Source organism: Lacerta agilis, chromosome 5 (assembly GCF_009819535.1).
Source record: "Lacerta agilis isolate rLacAgi1 chromosome 5, rLacAgi1.pri, whole genome shotgun sequence".
Classification (NCBI taxonomy): domain Eukaryota; kingdom Metazoa; phylum Chordata; class Lepidosauria; order Squamata; family Lacertidae; genus Lacerta; species Lacerta agilis.
In genome coordinates this window covers 35,756,229-35,774,862 of record NC_046316.1, presented here as the reverse complement: position 1 = coordinate 35,774,862, position 18,634 = coordinate 35,756,229, and the positions used below count along the sequence as shown (strand labels likewise).

Below are 18,634 nucleotides of genomic sequence, written 5' to 3'. Positions count from 1 at the left end.
AGCAGATGAATGTGCACTCTTTTAAAGTAGCCCAGATGGATCAGCATCCCCAGAGATGTGTACATGGGTATTTTAATGATTATGTACATACTTTTAAAAATGCTAACATTTGCAGTGGGAAATGCAGCCAAGGAAATGCATTTGGCAAGTAAATGTGAGTTGCCCTTAGTGCATAAATATAAAAAAGGGTCAGAGCCACAGAGAAACTAAATTAAATGCAACAATCATGTAGTCAGTTTGATGTTCTGTACTTGAAGCTGCCTCCCATTTCTCTGCTGTGCTCTCCAGACAATTTGTAGCATAACTACTGCTTCTGTCTGCTGAGTTTTAAGAAGTGCAACAAAACTATGCACTTGCAAGGATGTGTAGAGCGGCAGATGGAGGACATGGCAGAAAACAGAAAAGTGTATCAAACATTTTCCTGCTTACATCTCCCCCCGACTCCACTTTGAAACGAACCCTTTTCCTATTTGCTGTACAAAACAGCAAGAGGACTAGGAAAGTGTTGCCAAGGTGCCCCTGTCTGCCACCTTCTCAAAGATACAGCGAAGGAGAATCCATGAAGATATTAACATTTAAGTAATTTATCTCTCTACAGGTGGGCCCTGGGATATTCCTACCAACTGAAATCTTTAGATCCTGGGCTGCTAGCAAAAGCCTTTGCTTCGAATGACAGAAAGAGAATACAAAGTGAAATGCAAGGCTGCTTCCAGACAAGTTGCTTCTAGTGTGAATAATCATTGCTCTTCCCCTGGAAGCTACATCTGGATTTGCAATTTGTTTTTCCCCCTGTGTGCTGTCGTTGATATTTGCCCTGTTTCTGTATGTATGTCCAGACCATTATGTTTTATCTACATCAGTGTGAGTTCAGGGCTGATGTGGGTGGGGAAGGAAAAGACCCAGTTCATCTGAATGGCTTTTTGAAGCTCAGCACACATTCCCAGTTGTACCTGTGGGAGCTTTTGGCTTCTAAGACTAATAGCTCCCTCCTTCTGTTTGCCTCACGATTGCAGCTGGGAATGGAAGGGGTTAAATTCCTTTCCCCTGAATGTTTTAATACTGATAAATCCCCCAATTCCTGCTATTGATTTTTTAAAAAATGATGTTGTTGCTTATTATTAACATAATAAATAAATAATAAATAATAATATTCACCTTTCACCAGCGGGTCCCAGTTTAAAATTCAGAATTAAAAATAAATTAGTCACAAGAAGAGTAATTTCACATCTCAGGTAAAGGTGCATCTTCAGCATTTACCAAAAGTCATATAGTGAAAAAGCCAGAAGGAATTCCACAATTTAGGGGCTGCCACAGAGAACGTCCTTTTCTGGGCTGTGGCCACTTCTACTGGAGGTGGAACTGCCAAGAGGGCCCCTTCCACCGGCCCAGGAAGGTCTGTAGGGGAGGAGGCGTTTTTTCAGCTAATTAGGGCCTAATGGTGTATTTAGCATCATGTGTTGTTTGGTCCTATGGATCCAGAAGACTGAGAGAACTAAAGCGTTCAGGGGTCTTGGTGCCTATGAAGCTGCTGAATATGCCTGCACAGCTCTTCCAGGACAACAGTGCACCTTCTAGATGTCTGTGGGAGGAATTCAGTATCATGTCACTCTGATTGTTCAATCAGCACCAGCATTTCTGCTTGCCAGGCAGAACGAGCTCCCCTCTCCTTCCCTTCACCGAGCTGTTCTGGGAGTTCTCCTGATTCCACCCTACCCAGACTGATTTTGGGGGGGGGGTGCAGGGTGAAAACAGTGCAGTTGTTTAGTTGCATCTGGCCCCTGGTGGACACGCTGCTACTGCTGTCACTGCTGCCTAATGAAGACCACAGCAGAATTCCATCTTGCTGCCGGCATCACCCAGTAAGCTTCAGTAGAATGGGGAAGCAGGCATGACAGTGGAAAGGCCTAGCGTGGAGCTAAATACCGTTTACCGTTTCCCAGGAACCGGGGGGAGGGGGCAAGAGTCCTCACCCACGTGATCGCCGGTGGCACTATCAGCCTCGGCTTGCCGTGGGGTTCTTCTGGGATATCCCACCAAAATGCAAATTCAAATTGGCCAGTCGTGATCCAGACTAGTGGGTGGGGTTTTAGAGACCTACCTGAGGGAGCCAGTCTCCACCTCTGTGGCTTAAATTCTGACTGTGCTGTGTGGGCAGTGTAGTAATAAAACTTAAAAGTCTTTAATGTGCTTCGAGACTCTTTGTTGTGTTTCAAGCGGCGGACTAACATCCCTCTGAAAATGTCTACTAAATGTAGGTTAATGTGATCAAGTACATCAGATATTTTGAGCAGCAAGCAGTTTCTTCTGCTGTTGCTGCCCCCCCCCTATATTCCTGCACTTAATACTTACTCTCTTCTTGCACTTCATATTTTCTTTCCAGTGCATGTAAGGGGTAAAATATACCCAATATTCACCAATTTATTCTCCTGGTCTTTGAAACCTCAGCTGTGTTCAGGACATCTTCATATTCACATCAAAATCATGTTGATGTATTTTATTTGCTACTTATTTTTTTGCTAGTAAATACTGTCCCAACCTATTGTAGCATTAAAACTGTTCAAATGAATTATATATGCCATGTTGGCACGTATGTTGCTTGGAAGAAATTTCTTTTAAAAATTTAAGATCTTTTACTTTTACACAGTAGCACGCATTGTAAATGTTCCCATTCTTCCTTTTCTCTTGAGATGAATAATTTAAAATATATGTGTAGTTTTTTAGAAAAAAACATTTCTTGTGTAGGGAAAGTCATTTTAGAACATTCTCTGTTCAAGTTACAATATCCCACTTTATAACTTGATTGTATTAGCCTGTTGACAACAATACTATCATAGCTAAAGCTCATTAGTAGCATTGTCTAGAACTTTTTAATATCACTGTGCGTCTTTGCTAATGGTATTCTTTTTAAGACAATGTAATTCAGCAAAATCACTTATCTACCTTTTATGTTAAGCTATTAGGTAATGAGCAGGTTTGAGAAGTTAAGTACTAAAGAGCTGTGTGTTTATGGAAAGTGAACGAAAGAGACAAGCAGATGTGGGTGGGTTATTTAGCACAGCCTTGTAAGTAAGCCTATAAAAATCACTGCCCTCTTAAAAAATTTGCTCTACTACTAGAGCTGCAATAGGAGGGATAAGAAGCTCCTATTGCCTTGCAGGACACCTTCTGGAGAAGAAATGGCTAAGGAGTAAACCCTACACAAATGCAGAGTGGAGTCTGTAAGGTGGTTGAATAGCGTCTTGCACGCCTCCTTCCAGCAACTCCTGAAGCCAACCTGGTGGCAAATGTATTGCTTTGCTTTGCTCTGGACCACATCAGCGAGGCTGAGGGAGGGGGGCAGTTCTTGTCACCTGGGCAGCCCTGACTTGCACTCCAGGATACTGTACACTGGGAGGAGGGAACCTCTTATCCAGGGAACAAATTTAGTCCACCTGTCCCCTTTATCTGAATCTCGGGACTTTCCCCAAGGCTACAACCTGCCACTGGCCTTGCTTCACATATGCCTTTAGCATTCTTGTATGACTGGAATGTGTCCTTGAACTCTGATAATGGCTTTTATTTGCCTGGAGGGTGAACAGAGAGTGGTGTGTGTAGAAACTACCCTACAGTGCAAAAGTAAAAATTATATTTGTTACGCTGCCAGCTGTTTCCTCTGGTTCCACCCATCATTGCCACATGCCCCTCAGAATGTTACCCAGAAAAGGAATCTATCCTCAGGTTGGAAGAGCTTCCTCCACCTCAGTGATGTTTTGAGATAGAGGGTTGTTCCTGGTAAAAAACTGGAAAATGGAATAGGACAGCTGGAGATAAATGGCGGCAGAGAGTGTTGGGTTGGCGTTGGGGAGAACCAAAGGAAGAATTTGGGCAAAGTTGATGGAAGAAATAGGAAAATCAGAGTAGATTTGTGACTAACCTGGCAACTGCTTCTGATGACTGAAGTCTGGCTTTCTCAAGCCAGTGTTTTGTTACAGGACACAGCAGAAGTTCTATGGAGTGAAAGTTGAGTCAGACCTAATTCGTGCATTTGAGGGGAGAAGGGTTGCCGCAGAAAACAAAACCACAAGTCCACATGCCAAATCACTTGTGAGAAGTCCTTGCTGATGAGGTTCCAGTGACTGAAATCATACCAGCACATGCCATGCAAAAACAGGGGTTGATCTTGTATGGTTGGAACTGTTCCAGTCTTGTAGGAATTTATTTTATGTACTGTATATGTACTGCTTTAACCGAGTTTGGTTTCAAGCTGCAACCCACCTACCCTTTTTGCAGGCAAGAACCAGGTCTTATTATCCTCAGTGAAGAGTAAGGGTTTTCCTCTGTGCAAGGAAAAGAAACCAATTGTTGTAACTTGCTTGGCCTTGCCACTCCTGTGAAAGGCTTGTCTGTAAAATATTGTTAGCTTGTGATTTACACCAGGACTGAAAATTAGAATATTTGTACCACAGATATTTTTTAAAAATCCTATAGTTGCAATCCTGAAAACATTTTCCAATTATAATTTTTATTGGAAATATGTGTGTGTATTTTGTGACATGGGGATGACCAAGAATGGGTCTCCATGCCCAGATAAATGTGTCTTTCCCTGTTTTCTTCCCAAGGTGGTTCCTCCTAATAGAGGGGCTATGTTGTGCTTGGCCCTGGAACATTCTCCCCAACTGGCGGAGGTGGGGCTTGCCCCACCACAGCAGGTGGTGCCATGGCTGCCAATGGCCTTTAGCTATTAACAGCATCATGGCAAGGTTTGGTGTTGGGGGCTTATATGCTCGGCAGCGTGACGTGGGGAACTCCTCTTGCTTCATGCTGCTGAACACCCCCCACCCACCCATTGATTAGGTCGTCTATGGCCTTGCTTTGGACATCGGTTGGTTGACTGTTTTGGAACAGGGGCTGAGTAGGAATTTTTTCCATTGTGAAAGATTGGCTGTGGCCACTTGGTTTTTGTCTACTCCTTAGCAATCATCACAACTTTGTAAGGTTTAGCGATTAGGCATTGGTTTTAGGGAATATGGGGGAAGGGAGGTCCGGCCATCACCTGCCCCTGCAATTAAAGGGTATTCTGTTAAAGGAATCTGGGGGTCTGGGGTCTTGTCCAAAGCCTGAGAGGGGTAAGGGCCATATCAGGCCCCGGGAACTCCAAGGCATTGATGGAGCTCCCTCTGCTGGTTGTTTACCCTTCCAGGCTTTCAGCAGGGCGGGCAGGAGCCAGATAAAGTTTGATACCAATGCCTAAGCCAATACCAGTCACAGTTGTGTAATTTTTCAATAAAGTTGTGGCCAAAATTTGCCCATTAACATTTAAATTTAATTCTGAGTCACTTTGTCTTTATTTCCATTGGGGAAGTGTTTTAGGGCTCGAAGCACAACATACATTTGTTGTTCAGTCGTTCAGTCGTGTCCAACTCTTCGTGACCCCATGGACCAGAGCACGCCAGGCACGCTTATCCTTCACTGCCTCTCGCAGTTTGGCCAACTCATGTTAGTAGCTTCGAGAACACTGTCCAACCATCTCATCCTCTGTCGTCCCCTTCTCCTTGTGCCCTCCATCTTTCCCAACATCAGGGTCTTTTCTAGAGAGTCTTCTCTTCTCATGAGGTGGCCAAAGTACTGGAGCCTCAACTTCAGGATCTGTCCTTCTAGTGAGCACTCAGGGCTGATTTCTTTGAGAATGGATAGGTTTGATCTTCTTGTGGTCCACGGGACTCTCAAGAGTCTCCTCCAGCACCATAATTCAAAAGCATCAATTCTTCAGCGATCAGCCTTCTTTATGGTCCAGCTCTCACTTCCATACATTACTACTGGGAAAACCATAGCTTTAACTATACGGACCTTTGTCGGCAAGGTGATGTCTTTGCTTTTTAAGATGCTGTCTAGGTTTGTCATTGCTTTTCTCCCAAGAAGCAGGCGTCTTCTATTTTCGTGACTGCTGTCACCATCTGCAGTGATCATGGAACCCAACATACATACTGGAGCTATTGCTATGCAGTACAGAACAAATGTTCTCAAACAAGCTTGACATGTGTGATGTAAGCATCATGGAGGAATGAGTTTGTGTTGATACATTGCTATTTTGCCTTTCCCCCAAGGAGCTCAAGGTGTTGTGCATGATTTTATCTTTACAACAGCCTAGTGAGATAGGTTAGGCTGAGAGACAATGACTAAGCCAACTTACCTAGTAAGTGTGAGAAATCTAACTCCAGTTCTCCCCAATCTAGCCAGTACACTACACTGCTGTTGGTTTGCATCCTGGACTTAATCTGGCTTGCATCTGTTTCTTTGACTCTTACCTAACTTTAGGATGAATAAAAACCATACACAAGACGATTAGAAGCACTTGTGTTCTTATTCTTTATTCCTGAATATTTGAAGTTGGGGGAGATACAACTCAAGATTCTTCTAATGTAGACTCTGGAAAGTATGTTCTCATTGTTCCAAATAAACTGCAGTCTATTAACTTTTTTATGTCTTTGCATAAAAGATGAGGAGCCTGCTATTTATTTTAACATTATTAAAGTTTAATTGTAATTTAAGAAACATAAAAACAATTTACAATTTTCTGTGATGCTTTCAGATTTTTCTCCATTTCAGAGACAGCATCAGTCAGAAAGAAGCATATGACCCCCATTAAATGGAAAGGGGATAAAAAAAGAATGCTGTTCTTTCAGTCACAAAGAACTTTTTAAAAAGGATCTTTTAGCTGCTTTTGTGTGGAAAAATGTACCAAGGTTAACAGATTCAGTTTAATCTGGAGAGTTTTGACCTTTGATCAGACATCTGTCATGTAGCTTGGTTTTGGCCTTCATTAAAAAATTCCATCTATAGCCAGTTAGTCTATAGCATTCCTCAGTTTAGGCCTGATACCCTTTTTATTATTCTGTTGCTATTCTCTTCACTCTTCCCCAGCTGATGGACTCATTGTACAAATGGAGAAAAAACAAGAATATTGGAGTACAAATTATTATTATTTAATTAAATTTATACTGCCCTATACCCATATGTCTCAGGGCAGTTCCGAAAACAAAGTTACAATATACGAAGCACAAAATACATAATAAAGCCAGACCACAAAATGCATAATAAAAACAATTAACAATAGTAATGTATACACACGAATAAACAATACAGTGTTACCTTTGGTTGCGAACGGGATCGTTCCAGAGGCCCATTCACAACATGAAAAGCCCGCAACCTGAAGCACCATATCTGCGCAAGTGTGCGGCGCGATTTGGTGCTTGTGCACATGTGCGAAGTGTGATTTAGCGCTACTGTGCATGCGTGAGTGGCAAAACCCGGAAGTAACCCTTTCCGGTACTTCCGGGTCGCCGTGGGACGCAACCTGAAAAACGTAACATGAAGCAAACATAACATGAGGTATGACGTACACTCCTTGACAAAAGGCCCTAAACAGTACTCCAGCCCCCAAATAATAAAATCCAAATGAACATTTAACAACTATTTTAAACAACCGCACCCTCCAAAGAAAACAACACCCCCCAAGTTAAAACCCCACCCCCATTAAAACAAATGAATCATCAAGATTTCAGCGTGGTATGCAATAATAAAATCTTGCACATACAGACATACCACTGACATAGAAGTAGTGCCTGCATCAGTGCCGATTTCCAGATAGATCTCACCGGAATCCGTCCTTGCTTCACTCTACTGCAGGGATACTTCTGCAGGGATGCTGTGGTGACAGGTTGGGGCAGCCCTTCCCATTTCACCTTAAGCGGCAAAACAGGATACGCTGCTCCTGTATGGTAGACAATGTTCCCCTACACCCATTATTCCATTCTGTTTCCCATCCGATATTCACAGGGCAGTAAGACAATTCTCTGACATGTTGATAATTAATAGTCTCCGTTTCTACCTCATCATTCATTAAATCTATCTGATAAGTCATCTTAGTTTGACCTTTGCGTGCCATACGAGGGGTTGTTTTCTATCTCACCTGTTGATACACAAGCAAAGCAATGTGAGTTCTTCTATGGCAATTTTTTTAGGCACTGTTTTTTGTTTGGCATTATTCTGGTAGCAGTTGAGAGCTAGGGGCTGAGGGTCATGAATATTCTGGCACATCTCAAAAAGTGCCTTCTGATGATGGTGCTTCAAAGTGGTGTGAATTGACTGCTGCGGCACAGCAAGGGATGAAATGTTGCTAAAGCAATGGGGTTTCCTCAGAAGCTGAGACTTTCCTCTTTTCATGATGGGCAAGAGTTGAGAAATTTTGTTATGTGCTGAACCACTACAAATATCTTGCCCGTATCCACACATCTCCTCAACTGAAACTGATTCCCACAGGATGAGGCCAATCAATTTCTGATCCTATGCAAGAATTCCCAGTATGCATTCTGTACAAAGGGAAAATCGTATTTAATCTTGGTGTATCCAGCCATGCCATGCCAGTAACCACAATGGAGAAGGCTTGTAATAACAGTCTCTGTAGGGGGTTTGCTTCAGTTTTCTTAACTGGATGGGCAACTGTTTCTTTTACTGTTGTGCATTCTGAAAACACAAAGCATTTACAAAGTGGGCTACTTGCATTTTATTCTGACTTTCATCACGAACAGCAGCACATTTTATTTGCTGACTACTTGGTTATTAAACAGGAGCATGCTGAATTGTTTATTATTCTATATGTTCATCTTGGTCTTGTTTGCAGCTTTAAGGGAAAAGGCAAATGGAGCAGAGAAGACTGTGATTAGTGTTTTACATAACTGTCACTTACTGTAATTACATGTTTTTAATCAGTAAAATTGCTTCCATGTTCTATTAACAAAAATCTTTCCTTCGACTCCCTTTCAGAATTCTGAGTAACAACAAGATCTTGTGGTTAAAGAACAACTCTTTCATTGGACTGAGATCCTTGGAGAGACTGTGAGTAGCTGTTCAGTTCTCCCTCTAACTTCCCCCCACCCAACCCCGAACCCTGTTTCTTGTAATCATTTGAAATGTTTAAATAAATATGCAGAACAACTCAGAAGCTCTGCAGTGTGTACAAGATTAGGGTTTCTGGGTCAAACTTTCAGAGCAATACACATAAAGAAAATGAAAACTGCACGAAAGCAGTTGTGTCAATTTGGAACAAAAAAATGAAAAGGAGGAAATGTGCATTTGCATAACCTGTTGGAATGAAGGTTGGCAAATAAAAGATTTCGCTCCAGGTTATATACTGAATGGTTAGATTAACCATTGAGTTCCCAGGCTACTGTCTTAGCCACCCTCCCTCAACGTGGTTCTCTCCATATGTTTTGGTCCGCAGCTCCCATTATCCTTGGCTGCTGATCATGCTGGCTGGGGCTGATGGGAGTTATAGCCCAAATACTGGATCAGAGTAGGTAAGTATGGTGTTAGCCTTCTGAATAAATGGACCAGGCTGTGCCTAGTAGTAATAAATGACCAAGGCAGCCTCTAGGGTCCCCCCCCCCATTGTGTAGTTATGTTTGGCTTATTCTGAAAAATCCAAGGCGACAACCATGAGTTATGAGAAACACAGAACTGGGTGGAAAACATAATCCTTGTATCAAGTTCCTCCCCGCACCTCTTCAACATGTACTGCCCGCACCTCTTCAACATGTACTGCAATTTACCTCATATCCTCAAGACATCATACTGACATATAACCTTCAGATTTCTGCCCGTGCAACCAATGGTGAGGAATACAGAAAGGAAAGCAGTTTATATCATGAGGAGGAGATACTATGAGTTGCAGAAGGAGTTCTTCTCATTCTCCTGCAGAGACTTCTGTTGAAAAACAATTATGATGGGATTAATCATTCATCCTGTAAGGTTGCAAGTATAATATAAATATAATTCATACAATTATAATTGTATGAATCTAATATAATATAGAATTGAAACTGAAATTGATCAATTCTATGAAGACTTACAACACCTTATAGAAATGACACCAAAGAAGGATGTTCTTCTCATTATAGGGGATTGGAATGCTAAAGTAGGGAGTCAAGAGATAAAAGGAACAACTGGCAAGTTTGGCCTTGGAGTTCAAAATGAAGCAGGGCAAAGGCTAATAGAGTTCTGTCAAGAGAACAAGCTGGTCATCACAAACACTCTTTTCCAACAACACAAGAGACGACTCTACACATGGACATCACCAGATGGGCAACATCGAAATCAGATTGATTATATTCTCTGCAGCCAAAGATGGAGAAGCTCTATACACTCAGCAAAAACAAGACCTGGAGCTGACTGTGGCTCAGATCATCAGCTTCTTATAGCAAAATTCCAGCTTAAACTGAAGAAAGTAGGAAAAACCACTGGGCCAGTAAGATTCAATCTAAATCAAATTCCTCATGAATACACAGTTGAAGTGAAGAACAGGTTTAAGGATTTAGATTTGGTGGATAGAGTGCCTGAAGAACTGTGGATAGAGGCTCGTAACATTATACAGGAGACAGCAACGAAAACCATCCCAATGAAAAAGAAATGCAAGAAAGCAAAGTGGCTGTCCAATGAGGCCTTACAAATAGCGGGGGAGAGAAGGCAAGCAAAATGCGAGGGAGATCGTGAAAGATACAGGAAATTGAATGCAGATTTCCAAAGAATAGCAAGGAGAGACAAGAGGGCCTTTCTAAACGAGCAATGCAAAGAAATAGAGGAAAATAACAGAATGGGAAAAACCAGAGATTTGTTCAAGAAAATTGGAGATATGAAAGGAAGATTTCGTACAAAGATTACCACAATTAAGGACAAAAGTGGAAAGGACCTAACAGAAGCAGAACATCAAGAAGAGGTGGCAAGAATACACAGAGGAATTATACCAGAAAGATATGGAGGTCTCATACACCCCAGGTAATGTGGTTGCTGACCTTGAGCCAGACATCCTGGAGAGTGAAGTCAAATGGGCCTTAGAAAGCCTCGCTAACAACAAGGCCAGTGGAAGTGATGATATTCCAGCTGAACTATTTAAAATTTTAAAAGATGATGCTGTTAAGGTGCTACACTCAATATGCCAGCAAATTTGGAAAACTCAGCAGTGGCCAGAGGATTGGAGAAGATCAGTCTACATCCCAATCCCAAAGAAGGGCAGTGCCAAAGAATGCTCCAACCACCGCACAATTGCACTCATTTCACACGCTAGCAAGGTTATGCTTAAAATTCTACAAGGCAGGCTTAAGCAGTATGTGGACCGAGAACTCCCAGAAGTGCAAGCTGGATTTCGAAGGGGCAGAGGAACCAGAGACCAAATTGCAAACATGCGCTGGATTATGGAGAAAGCTAGAGAGTTCCAGAAAAACATCTACTTCTGCTTCATTGACTACGCAAAAGCATTTGACTGTGTCGACCACAGCAAACTATGGCAAGTTCTTAAAGAAATGGGAGTGCCGGATCACCTCATTTGTCTCCTGAGAAATCTCTATGTGGGACAAGAAGCTACAGTTAGAACTGGATATGGAACAACTGATTGGTTCAAAATTGGGAAAGGAGTACGACAAGGCTGTATATTGTCTCCCTGCTTATTTAACTTATATGCAGAATTCATCATGCGAAAGGCTGGACTGGATGAATCCCAAACCGGAATTAAGATTGCCGGAAAAATATCAACAACCTCAGATATGCTGATGATACTACCCTGATGGCAGAAAGTGAGGAGGAATTAAAGAACCTTTTAATGAGGGTGAAAGAGGAGAGCGCTAAATATGGTCTGAAGCTCAACATCAAAAAAACTAAGATCATGGCCACTGGTCCCATCACCTCCTGGCAAATAGAAGGGGAAGAAATGGAGGCAGTGAGAGATTTCACTTTCTTGGGTTCCATGATCACTGCAGATGGTGACAGCAGTCACGAAATTAGAAGACGCCTGCTTCTTGGGAGAAAAGCAATGACAAACCTAGACAACATCTTAAAAAGCAAAGACATCACCTTGCCGACAAAGGTCCGTATAGTTAAAGCTATGGTTTTCCCAGTAGTAATGTACGGAAGTGAGAGCTGGACCATAAAGAAGGCTGATCGCCGAAGAATTGATGCTTTTGAATTATGGTGCTGGAGGAGACTCTTGAGAGTCCCATGGACTGCAAGAAGATCAAACCTATCCATTCTCAAAGAAATCAGCCCTGAGTGCTCACTAGAAGGACAGATCCTGAAGTTGAGGCTCCAGTACTTTGGCCACCTCATGAGAAGAGAAGACTCCCTAGAAAAGACCCTGATGTTGGGAAAGATGGAGGGCACAAGGAGAAGGGGACGACAGAGGATGAGATGGTTGGACAGTGTTCTCGAAGCTACTAACATGAGTTTGGCCAAACTGCGGGAGGCAGTGAAGGATAGGCGTGCCTGGCGTGCTCTGGTCCATGGGGTCACGAAGAGTCGGACACGACTGAACGACTGAACAACAACAATATATATAATTGTATGAATCTAAAAATGAATCTAAAAACAGTTCATGTAGTTCCAAGGTGAAGATACTTTACATGGACTTTCCAAAAATCATCCTTGTAGTTGAACTTTTGACCAAAAAAGGGAAAAGAAAACATCCAGAATATGTGCTATCCCAGAGAAGAAATTAAGATTCCATATTTGCATGTCCAGCCTCTTTGAGGCTCACACAGGGCTTCAGTATAACATGTCTGTCTGTTTGTCTGCCTATAAAATAGTTAAGCACCCCAAATTTCAAACAAAATACTTTCAGAAAACTTGACTGCTCTGACTAGCTAACAAGCTTAGGCATCTAGAGATCTATTTAGAGAATTACATTCTACTTTAGATTCAGAGGTTGTTGCAGTAGTTGAGGAAGACCCTTTTAATTACAGAAATCAGGTGCAGTACTGATATGTATGTCTAGTTTGAAGTTACAATCAGGTATAAATTGTAGTTATAAAATACCTACCAGTAGAGACTTTCATATATTAGACGAGTGTGGAACCTCAGGGTTAAATGCAGTTTCCTGAGCCTCTCTATTTAAACCTCTGGTTTTTGTCTAGGGCAGGACACCCTTTCTCAGCCAAATGCCTTAGTGGCTCTGGTTTATGTCCTCCTATAGAGGTGGTCCCCCCCCCCCCAGGTTGGACATGTATTTGAACTGTGTGGCAATGCCTACTGCTTGCCTAGATGGATTTGTGTGGATCCAACTATTTGGTCTCTTTTAAGAGTAACTGGATTTGTGTCTGGCCATCAGATACTCAATAAACTTCCCTAAAAAGGATATAATGGCAACTAGCCAAACCCCAGGGTTCAGCACTTACAGGTAGTAGCAGTTTTCCCTCTAGCCATTTCTAACAGAGATGCCTAAACCCAGTGGAGAGGATACTAGCAGCTCCCACTTCCAATAAGCTGCCTGGTGGCTCCAAGTAAATTATCTGTATCTTACCATCCTGGCCCAAGCTCCTTGTTACCATGAAATCTAACACTTTTTCCATCCAATTTGAAAGACTGGGAAAATGGCAGCAGACTGACAATGCTCACTAGAAAAATTACCTCTGATCCTCAAAAAATGGCTCTCCCATCTCTTCTCCTTACTGTTATCTTGACTCATGCCATGTTTCATCAGGGTCACTGCAAATTAAATGTGGGAAATCATTTCACTATATTTTAAGAGGTGAAAGTCTAGTAAGATTAATTGAAGTATGCAGTAGTGCTAGACATTATTGATGACACCATTTCAGCACATTATGTTAAAGGAATAATATCAGTAAGGATAACGAGTGCAGTGTATCTAATAGAAATCTAACATAAAAAATTGATGGCAACAGCCAAGTATTAAAAGGGCAACTGTGACTCATGTGACTGTGATTAAGGCCATAACTAGAAGCTGCTCTGATTTCATTAATCTAAGCATTTCTAAACTATGGGGCAGGGCTATCAGCTAGAGCACTGATTTCCGCCTTCACTAAATTTGGAAGGAAAAAAAGAAAGGAAAAGGAGAGAGGAATAAGTGCAACAATCATTTCCAAGGTTTTCTTTTATCTCTCCCCAAGATTTTCTGAGATGTCAAGGATGGCCACAGCTAATGATGAAATATTAAACGGGGCTGATTTGTGCTAAAGGGAGAGTACTTGAATGTGTTCAAGGGAACATGTCTGCTTTTGTTCTGAGATTCTAATGTATTGTCAGGAAGAACTTTCTTCTCACTAAATTGGATGGTGACCATTCCTCCCGTCCCTTTTTCGTGTGCTGAATGGCAAAGCTTGCTTACATAAGGCACTTGAGTTTAATTTTCTGAATTTTGGGGGATCCAGGAGAGAAGCAAAATGAAGTGTTTGACATTCCAAAGGATGTCAAAAGTACTTGCGATCCTGTGTCCAATGTAATGCATTTTAAACTTAATTAATGCAATCTATTGGCCATTCGCCGCGGTAAGCCATGGCTAATGACAATGGGAATATGCAGATGGGTTCAACTTTCCTTCCCTTGTGCAAGCAGGAGTGTAAAACTAAAACCAGTGGTTTAGTGTTGTTTCCAAACCAGGGCTTATGGCTTATTTTGCTTCAAACAAACCATGACCTGAAGCCAAGGTTTGTTGGCTTCTCTGTTGTGGCTTTTTGGGGGGTGAAATAAACCACGGTCCCTGGTTCAGAAACTAACACTCTGCTAAGTATTGTGACTCATTTCTCTTGCTTGTGTTGTGGTAGAGGGAAAGCAGGAGCACATTCCTAATAGGCCATTTAACCATAGTCTACCTTGGTGTGGGAACCAGCCCACTGTTTCTGCTTTAATAGATGGGTATCATATTTCTGCCATTTATAGTTCTTTTCTTTTTTTTAACTGGGTAGGAGAAATGTTACAGTGCTGCTGTAACAAACAAGAAAACTACATAGCTGTCAAGAAGTATGTGTTTCTGTATGTGTGTAAATACACACACACACATGCACACGGTGCAGAATGGTGCCAGGAAGTCTTCACTCACCTGGTTTGCACAACATGCTAAGCCAAACCTTATCATCCTTGCCTTAGTGAGACTGTGGTTCCCCAGAGCAACTGTTGTATGCCTCTTCAGTCTTTTTTCCTGCCACGTCAAGCCTAAGTTTGCCTTAGTGTGTTATTCGAACTGGGGCTTGTGGTTAAGGTCTCTTCTCACTAACCACGAGCTTGTAACCAAGCCTTGTTCTTGGTTATAGCTTGTGGTTTTTTGGGAGAGAGCTTAACCACCAAAACCACTCCTGTTAAAATGCTGAGCTAAACTTTGGCTTAGCTCAGGTGGTGCAACAGCAAAAAGGGCTGGGGAGAAGGAAAGCTTCCCTCTCCAGGATCCTGCATGCTTGTGCTGTTTCACTAAGCCAAGGTTGGCTTAGCGTGTCACGTGAACCACTGTCATCTAATGACATTAACTGTTCATTGTGAACCCTTTGGTCATTGAATGCTTACTGCCTTCCGAATTTCTTTTTTCCATTTTTCTGCTTCTCTCATGATCATCTGAGATTTTGAGGTTTGTTCGTTTGTTATACTTAGGGTCTTAACCTCTGGTTATCATGGATCTTTCTTTAATAATGCCCATTGTTGCAGTCCAGTCAGTATTAAATTCTACCATGTCAAAATAGTTATAAAGGTAAAGGTAAAGGGACCCCTGACCATCAGGTCCAGTCGTGTCCGACTCTGGGGTTGCGGCGCTCATCTCGCTCTATAGGCCGAGGGAGCCGGCGTTTGTCCGCAGACAGCTTCCGGGTCATGTGGCCAGCATGACAAAGCCGCTTCTGGCTAACCAGAGCAGCGCACGGAAACGCCGTTTACCTTCCCGCTGGAGCGGTCCCTATTTATCTACTTGCACTTTGACGTGCTTTCGAACTGCTAGGTGGGCAGGAGCTAGGACCGAACAACAGGAGCTCACCCCGTCGCAGGGATTCGAACCGCCGACCTTCTGATCGGCAAGCCCTAGACTCTGTGGTTTAACCCACAGCGCCACCTGGGTCCTCCAAAATAGTTATACTGCACTTCAAACCATATGCAGTTTTATTATTTTCCAAGGTATCTGTAGCCTGTATACTCAATTTCATATGAGAAATATGTAGTCTTTGATACATTTCATCTGTAAATTTTGTTAGGAAGTTTATAAGCATTAGCATTAACCCTTGGGTGGGAGATGAGGGAAGTGGTGATATTTATTTGAGGTGCTCATGTTTGTAGTGTTTTTCTCTCCTTTCCTTTTCTTTTTTGATGGTGGCTACAGGTGAAGAGTCATTGCCCAGTCTATTAGAAAGTAGGTTCTGTCCCTTTCCCACCCCTGGGTGACAGCTTGCTATTGCAGATATACCCCCCCCCCCACCCACCAAGTGCCAGACAAGGGGGAATGTTTGGTATGAATGTTTTATTTAAGGGGAGTGTTTGTATTTGTGTACTGTTGCTGCTTGTATGTGAGTATTTGTCCAGGTTTGTCTGGGTCTCACTGTGTAGACATGTGGGGGGCGGCAGTGCTGATTGAGGCTGCAAGACTGAATTATGGGAGCGCTTGCGGTGTGGGCAGTGTGATTTGAGGGTGTGCTAGAATGCTGAGGTTAAATATATTGGTTTAGAGTATTTATGTGTGTTTGATGTAAGTTTGCTGATTGTGAAAGTGTGTGCTTGAGTGGAACTGAATGCAATGTATTACTAGCTGTATTTCAATTAAGTTGTGTGTATAGGGCGCTGGGAATTTAATTGGTTTATTTAATTGCATGACGGATTGGCATATGGTGGTTGGGAAGGGCAAGTTGTTTTCCTTTTTCCAAATTGTCAGTCCAGTTATTTAAAAATGTGGAATGTGCGCTTTGTGGCAGATTTTCATTTGTTACATTTGGTTTTCTGGTGTTTCGAAGATAAATAACTGTATCCTGCAAACTGGAGATGCAATACATTTATGGAAAGAAACGAATTTATGTGTGTGCTGTATACAAATAAAAAATAAAAAAATCAGCCCTAACCCTGGATAGTATTAGATAGTTTCCAGAATATGCAGATGAAAGGAGCCCTGCTTTTTTAATTTTTAAAAGAAGACGCGGGTGGCGCTGTGGGTTAAACCACAGAGCCTAGGGCTTGCCGATCAGAAGGTCAGCGGTTCGAATCCCCACGACGGGGTGAGCTCCTGTTGCTTGGTCCCTGCTCCTGCCAACCTAGCAGTTTGAAAGCACGTCAAAGTGCAAGTAGATAAATAGGTACTGCTCTGGCGGGAAGGTAAACGCCGTTTCCGTGTGCTGCTCTGGTTCGCCAGAAGCAGCTTTGCCATGCTGGCCACATGACCTGGAAGCTGTACGCTGGCTCCCTTGGCCAGTAAAGCGAGATGAGCGACTGGACCAAACGGTCAGGGGTCCCTTTACCTTTACCTTTTATGGTTACTTTGAATATGATCAGAATTATAAAATGCATATATTAATTGGAAGGTAAATAATATTCCATTGCCTTTTGTCTTTTGTTATGTCACATAATCAAGGCTGATTAATCTTTATGTCTTGTCATTCTGCTTCCTAAAACTTGTATGCACCTCAACTTCTCTTTTCATTTGTAGACCTTCAGTCATGTTTTTTTTTCTTCTTCTCAGCTATCTCTATGTCTTCAAGACTATGTCTTCCTACTCTGAATTAGTCAGCCTTGTCTGCCATGTACCTGTCCCTGCCAATCCAGTCTCTTTGTTTTCTTACCATGTCCTTCTGCCAGCTTTCTCGCAGATGAATCAAACTTCAGTTGGAGAGAGACATATTCTGTCATTATTAGTATGCTTCTGGAACTATATTCCTTAGAACTGGCATGACAATACATATTACATGTAATGCAAAAAAGTGTGTGCCAGTCCACTTCATCCATCAGGTGACCTAGTTTGAGTTTTACCATTTTACTTCACAATCTATAAAATATAAAATAATTTATATTGTTAAGAAAAAGTTTTGAGTTTTCGGGGGAAAAAGAAACACATGAGCTTCACATATGACAATCTGTACAGTGCTTCATTGAACTTCAGTTAAATGTCCACTCTATTTAATTATGCTTTATATTTGTAATTGTGCAAAGCAAAAAAGAACAATTTTTTTGGAATAATATTGTAAAAAAGAAAACAAATATTTAAGGTATAAGCTCCAAACATGATGCTTTTTATACTATGTAACAAGCTAAACTTAAGAGGGTTTTTTTTTTTAGGTGCATGTGTGCTACTTAGAAGTGTTCCCATTGGGTTCAATGGGATTTACTCCCAGGTATATGGCTGCAGCTTAACTTTTGCTTATATTTCTCCCTACCTCTTTTATTTAATGAACAGATTTCACACCAGCCATTATAATAATGCATTTTAAAGAAATGAAGTTGCCTGTATTTACAAAAATGTTCAGAGTATGTCATGTTAAAGACCAACAAATCTTTGTTCTGGGCCTCCAGAAATCTACAATAATACATTTTAAAAACCCACAACTCATTGAAAAGCCTTTAAAACTGAAAGGCTCATCTAGCACACAGTTATATGAAAAGGCAAGTAGATTTTTTTGTACAATGTGGATAATGCACAAGTATTATGCTATCATTTTCTGCTATGTTTTCAAGCAGAGTTCAAGCCAAGTTCACAGACTATGTAAAAGGGGCTTGTTAACTGGGGCTGCCATTCAATAGAATTGATCCTCTCACAAGGTCAATGCAACATTATGGCCTTCCCTGAAAATATCTGTGTTCTGAGTTCTTTAGAATCCATAGAGTTCATTGCTATCAACATGTTTACAACATGTTTCAAAAC

The 18,634-nt window shown here is 41.8% G+C and overlaps 1 protein-coding gene across 1 annotated transcript in view; it reads left to right on the top strand.

The window, feature by feature from the left end:
* Positions 1-18,634, top strand: part of ADGRA1 (adhesion G protein-coupled receptor A1) — a 314,608-nt gene that overhangs the window by 31,299 nt on the left and 264,675 nt on the right. Inside the window, exon 2 of the mRNA XM_033149325.1 lies at positions 8,803-8,874. Coding sequence (XP_033005216.1) covers positions 8,803-8,874 — 72 coding nt within the window. The remainder of the gene's footprint in view (positions 1-8,802; positions 8,875-18,634) is intronic.